Below are 6,333 nucleotides of genomic sequence, written 5' to 3'. Positions count from 1 at the left end.
ATGTAATCCAAAATGATTCTGATTTTATTGCTCAGTAAGGGAGACCTAACCATGCTGGTGCACCTGATGAGTTAGCATATCCAATGGAAAATACAGACCGGAGAGATCATTTAGTTCCTTATCCAGATTTCTGTTGCCACAGAGACGGGCTGAGGATGTTTTGTTCGTCATGGTAACAGATGGGCTTGGGGGGGGGGGGGGGGGGGGGGGTAATTTGTTGTTGACACAGTAATAGAGGGTTGTGGGACCTCAAGAGTTAGGTTGTCATAGTAAAATTAGGACTGGGACCTATGTAGTGTGAGGTTATGGTTGTCATAGTAACAGAGAGGGAGGAGGAACATGATGTTGTTGTCATAGTAAACGAGAGGGAGGAGGGTGGGGGGGGGAAACATGATGTTGTGGTTGTCACAGTAACAGGAGTGTGGGAATGAGAGCGACAGAGTGAAGTTGTGGTCATTATCTTAACGGAGGAGGCAGGAGGGGGAACATGAGGTTGTGGTCGTCACAGTAACGGAGGAGGCGGTTTTGGGGGAACATGATGGCGGTCAGCCGGTCCCCTACAGGGTGTGTTTGTCGAACAGGTACTCGCCCATCCCAGCCTGTCCCTCGGTGCTGCAGAGACGCCCCAGGCTGCCCATGTAGTCTCCCAGCTGCTTAATGACCACATGGCTGTCGGGCAGGAAGTGCGTCTCCAGGAAGTCACACAGCTGTACAGAAGGGTGGGGGCAGGGGGGGGGGGGGGGCGGACACATCATGAGACGCACGCAGGGAGAGGATTATGTGCACTGATTCCACACATTATACAACATACGTGTGACAACATATTTGAGCACTGCAACAGCATAACCTACGTGTGGGTCTTTGTGTCCGTCAGCCCGGCGGTGGAGGTCCAGAACGCAGCTGTTCAGGGTCTTCTGGTAGTCCAGGGAGAAGGTCAGAGCGTCCAGACCTCCTTTCCAGTCCTCTTTGCTGGGCTTCTACAACACACACACACACACACACACACACACACACACACACACACACACACACACACACACACACACACACACACACACACACACACACACACACACACACACACACACACACTCTGGTATAACGCACCTCTAGTAAAACAAACACATCTCTAGTACACCACTCACAGAATCTACACAAGACTGTTATCCATCGTTCTGTATAATGCAACTTAAATTAACAAAACCATCCTGTTATTTAGTGAATATTGTCTAGTGCATCCATACACACATGATAGTTTAACATGTTCAATGTAACAGCATGCTAAACATGCGTCGAATACATGTGGAACATAAACGCAGAAAAGTGTTTATGTGGAGGTAATGTGTTCTCCTGCCAGCGGGGACTCACAGAGATGGTCTGCAGCACCACGCGCCCACCCCTCATGTTCTGGTACTGGAGGAGCTGCTCTGCCTGCTCCTGCTCCTTAGAGGAGCGCTCCATGAAGTACTGGGAGAACTTCGGCAAGGCTATGTCGTCACGGTCAAAATACATACCCTGCACAAACATAATATATACAATACTATAAAATACACACTCATGTTTCAAAATATCACACACACACACACACACACGTATATAATACAAACATGTGCAACACATTCATTCATATACAAACATGTATAAAACACAAACATGTGCAACACATTCATTCATATACATACATGTATAAAATACAAACATGTGCAACACATTCATTCATACATGTATAAAATACAAACATGTGCAACACATTCATTCATACATGTATAAAATACAAACATGTGCAACACATTCATTCATACATGTATAAAATACAAACATGTGCAACACATTCATTCATATACATACATGTATAAAATACAAACACGTGCAACACACACACACACACACACACACACACACACACACACACACACCAGGGCCAGGTAGGTGTAGGACGCGGCCAGCTTGACATTGACCAGCTTGTTGAGGTCTGCTTCGGTGTCCAAATGATAGTTCTGTTTCACCGCGGAATGCATCGCTAAGAGACACAAACACCAACACTAAAGTCACTTGGATACACTCAAGACCCAATGGAAAAAACGATAACACGAAATAATGCTCAATAACTCTATTTACACTTACCTTCCACACTTAACATCGCTATAATGTTATATTAAATCATTTAAATAGTAAGTATTCCGTAAAATACCTTCCGTTCGGTAGGAGTACCAGTTATGATCAATGTATCTTTGTGTTTTAGTCCAGCGGAGGCGAAGTGGAGAGCAAGGCTCTGTGCACCGACTCTTATAGGTGAATATCTAGAGATAACGAGCACCTAAAGTGACTATAATGGCTACCTGAGGTCATAATAAGCACCTACAGTGTTAATAAGCAGCCAGCGTGCGTCTTGCGGTGACGAACTTCTGCACACGCAGCTAACTGCAACCATAATATGACCAGCTTCAAACTACTCACCACTCACATTTAATTGACCTCACCTTAGACACGTCAGATAGGACCGCGTCCTCCTTACTGTTTACATTTGTACCCAATGTACTAATACTTATACTCGTCCCCTGAAACATCAACCGCAGATATTGAGGAATTGAAAGTAGGACTTACCAGCGTATTGTCTGATCCGCTTAACCAGGAAAACGTGGTTGCATAAGGTTGTTCTGTTTGGTGTGTTTGCGAGGCAGTATGAGATGTTTGTTTATGACCGATTACATGCTGGAGCTAACGGGGCTTGCAGTTTTTATGTGCTCAGCGGAGGTGTAGCGCCGTCTGCTGGAGCGGAGACGTGTAAACAAGACAAACATGTTTATTTACTTAGGCCTATCACGGATTCAGAATTCATCTTTAATAGCAGAACTTCTACTGTACGGACTCTACGGAGATCGGAAGCTAAAAAATTAAACGGGCGGAGTTACGCATTGTTCCCCTTTTCGTTACCAGTTAATATTCCATCGTAAAACTAATTTGTGTGCGTGAATAACGCTTTCAGACATGTATTTCTAGAGGAAGGCCTAGCTCCGTGACCAACGACTGGTCACTCGTGCGACGTATTAACGTTTTTTGCACAGTAGAACTACCAGAAAGCCATGATCTCTGGCGAAAGCTACCTACAACTCTTTATTGCTATTATTTTAATATTTTTCTATTGAAGTAGGCCTACAATTTAAAGTTATGTAGTCGTGGCTTTATCAGTATCAATAAAATATATTAGTTGTCATTTGCGGCGTATTCAGATAATGTATTATATATATATAGCCTATGTGTTTTGTTAAATGTCATAAGCCTAATAAGATATATTATGTACAAAGTTCTCAGTTACAGCGTAATATAGTTCAATATAAGTTCAGTAGATGCCAATTAAACGATTCCCAAATTCCTCAGTGGTACAAGCCGTAGTGACGCTAGGTCGGTAATCAATAAGTTGCTAGTTCTATTCTCTCCTCAGTGTGATTTATTTTTGCTCTTTTAATCAAACTTATTGACGCAATCGACGTCTTTCATTTTAACATTTTAGTATGATTTAGTACGATAGTATGATAATTATACGACGTAATGACGGGCTGCGACGCTTGGCTGGTGTCGGCTGGCTGGCTGCGACGACAGCCATTGCTGGCCGCTGGCTGTGGCTGGCTGCTGGCTCTGGCAGGCTGACCGACTAAGTCGCGACCATAAAAGCTTTGCGACCCTTTTGGCGGCAAATAGGTCGCAACCAACCAGAGGTATGGCTGAATGAGCGACCTGGGGCTGTGGCAGCCAGCCACTGCTTTCACAACCAAAAGCCTATGTTATCAGTTAACGTCTCATTGAACAGAATAAATATACGTGCGTCAGTATAATAAAAACGTACATACAATCACATGTAGCTTAGATATTTAACTGATTAACGACCGCCCAGAGAGTTTGACCGACCAAGGCAGCCAGCGACCGCAGCGACCAATGCGACACGTCGCGACGCACGTCGTTGGTCAATCACGGAGCTCGGCCCTACTGTATAGAGCTGGTAAGTCCCGCCCCTTCCGCTAAACCCCAGTGGACCTCTAGGTTGAAAAATCGTTAATGCAAGTGAATGTGAAAAAAAAATTTTTTTTTGAATTGTGCCATGAATGTCAACATATGTTGTCTGTGAATTTTTAATATAATTTTTCATGTTAAGAGTTTGACAGTATATTGAATGATTCTTCGGCTAACAGTTGTGGAAAAGACATAACGAGAAAGACTACATGTCGCCGTGTTATGGGGTGACGTCACATAGGTGACATGTAGTCTTTAGTAATATAGTAATAATATGTAGTAATATTCACAGAGCCTGAGGTGAATAATTGTTTTAGTATATACTACACGTGAACACTCCAAAAATAAACAAGATAACACTTTTTGGGATTTATTTGTTTTTATTAGCGGTTTATTTGTTTTTATTAGCGTGACGAGACGACCGTCACGCTAATAAAAACAAATAAACCGCTAACACTTCCTACACTTTGAATTTGTCTTGTCACAATTTCATTGTTTTACTTGCTGTTTTATAAATAATAAGCAAATTTTACCTTGAAAAACGCGAAGACCATGTTGTGTTTCTCTTTTTGTGTTTATAGGGATAGCATTTTGTTGAATTTCTTGTATTTTTTCCTCTGAAACAAAGCGGGACATTTTGCGATGAAAACAATATCCCGAGTTTGTGATCTCAATCATGGGATATTGCCCAATATCGCGAGATAGCAAACCAATCAAATTGCAGCATCTTAGGAAGTTCACGTGTAGCATATACTAAATACATATATACGTATAGTTATTAGTGCTGTCAGTTAAAGGCGTAATTAACGGCGTTAACGCAAACACATTTTAACGCAAGATTAATTAATTCTTTTTTTTACCCTTTTATTGATGATGAGATGATTTGCTCCAAGCGTGAATGACTGCTCCAAGTGAGAATGTTATGTGAAATTGAACACTACAGTATATGGCAATGTTGTTTTCAATAAAAAAAACATTTGCACAAAGCAAGCCGATCCACTTTTCCATGTTCATAAGAGCATTAAAATGAGAAAAAATATGGGACAAAGGCAAGGCAAGGCAAGGCAACTTTATTTATATAGCACTTTTCATACACAAGGCAGACTCAAAGTGCTTCACATATAAACATTGTCATACAATAAAAGAAAATAATAGATACGTAAAAGTAAAACAGATAGAAAATAAAGGCAAAGTTTAAAAAAAAAACATTTTTGAAAGGCAAAGTAAAAAAAAAAATGCATTTTAGAAAGTGAGAAAATAAAGGCAAAGTTACTAATAAAATAAAAAATAGAAGCATTGTAGATTTAAGATTTAGCAGAAAGCTAAAGCAAACATAAAAGTCTTCAGTCTTGTTTTAAAAGCTGTCAGAGTTGGGGTAAGTCTTAAATCCTCAGGGAGTTTATTCCAGCTATTTGTTGCATAGTAACTAAATCCTGCTTCCCCGTGTTTCGTGTTGACTCTGGGGATAACAGATTGGTCTCAGAGGATCTATTAATATCAGTTAAATATTTATATCAGTTAAATATTTTGGCCCTAGACCATGTAGGGATTTATAGGTTAGCAACATTATTTTAAAATCAATTCTCTGACATACAGGGAGCCAATGTAACGATTTAAGAATTGGTGTAATATGTTAAAATTTTTTGGACTTTGTTAGAACTCTAGCAGCAGCATTCTGAACAAGCTGTAGTTGCCTTAGAGTTTTTTTTGGGAGACCTGTAAGGAGACCATTGCAGTAATCAAGCTTGCTAGTGATAAAGGCATGTACAAGTTTTTGTAAGTCTTCGGTAGACATGAGCCCTCTAAGTCTTGCTACGTTTTTAAGGTGATAATATGCAGATTTTGATTTTGACAAAAAGAAATCAAGGAACATTTAGAATAGATAAAAATGTGCGATTAATTGCGATTTATCGCGAGTTAACTATGACAATTTGTGCGATTAATTACAATTTGTGCTATTAATTACGATTTATCGCGAGTTAACTATGACAACTAACTAACTAACTATGACGTTTGACAGCACTAATAGTTATATATAGTTATATATGGTAGTAACCCTATATAAATAGTAATAGTTATAGTTGGGTATGCTATATATCTGATTAAAGTGATTAAATGAATAAACCATAAACATAACAATATATAGACATTGATGTAATAAATATATTAATTAAAAAAGTTAACTAATGTTTAACACATGTACTTAACTACGATAGTGCAAATCTTGTGTGTGACAGCAGGGTGTAATGAGGAAGTTGAGGCGGGCTAAAGGTCGAGATGGAACTAGAGTGGAGTCATTACTCTCTGAGCAGCAGGGAGGAAAGC

The 6,333-nt window shown here is 40.2% G+C and overlaps 1 protein-coding gene across 2 annotated transcripts; it reads right to left on the bottom strand.

Moving 5' to 3' along the window:
• On the bottom strand, nucleotides 1–2,739 carry LOC311355499 (ferritin, heavy subunit). Of its 2 annotated transcripts, none has more exons than XM_084475252.1 (5): nucleotides 2,605–2,739; nucleotides 1,917–2,020; nucleotides 1,369–1,515; nucleotides 852–977; nucleotides 1–707 (listed from the first exon to the last, which is right to left on the bottom strand). In XM_084475252.1, the coding sequence occupies exons 2-5, from the start codon at nucleotides 2,016–2,018 to the stop codon at nucleotides 558–560; spliced, it is 525 nt and encodes a 174-aa protein (XP_084331378.1). In that variant the 5' UTR covers nucleotides 2,019–2,020; nucleotides 2,605–2,739; the 3' UTR covers nucleotides 1–557. The 2 variants fall into 2 exon arrangements, with proteins under 2 accessions (XP_084331378.1, XP_084331379.1); XM_084475253.1 differs by lacking the exon at nucleotides 2,605–2,739 and adding an exon at nucleotides 2,481–2,560.
• Between the last annotated feature and the right edge of the window lie 3,594 nt (nucleotides 2,740–6,333).

The sequence above is a fragment of the Micromesistius poutassou genome (genome assembly GCF_964030765.1).
Source record: "Micromesistius poutassou genome assembly, chromosome: 11".
Lineage (NCBI taxonomy): Eukaryota > Metazoa > Chordata > Actinopteri > Gadiformes > Gadidae > Micromesistius > Micromesistius poutassou.
This window is presented reverse-complemented; position numbering and strand designations above follow the sequence as displayed.

Coding starts and splice junctions, on each gene's coding strand:
- LOC311355499 (XM_084475252.1), bottom strand. CDS start 2,018: ATGCATTCCGCGGTGAAACAGAACTATCATTTGGACACCGAAGCAGAC. Junction 1,516..1,916: donor CCTACACCTACCTGGCCCTG/GTGTGTGTGTGT, acceptor ATGTTTGTGCAG/GGTATGTATTTTGACCGTGA. Junction 978..1,368: donor TGGTGCTGCAGACCATCTCT/GTGAGTCCCCGC, acceptor TGTGTGTTGTAG/AAGCCCAGCAAAGAGGACTG.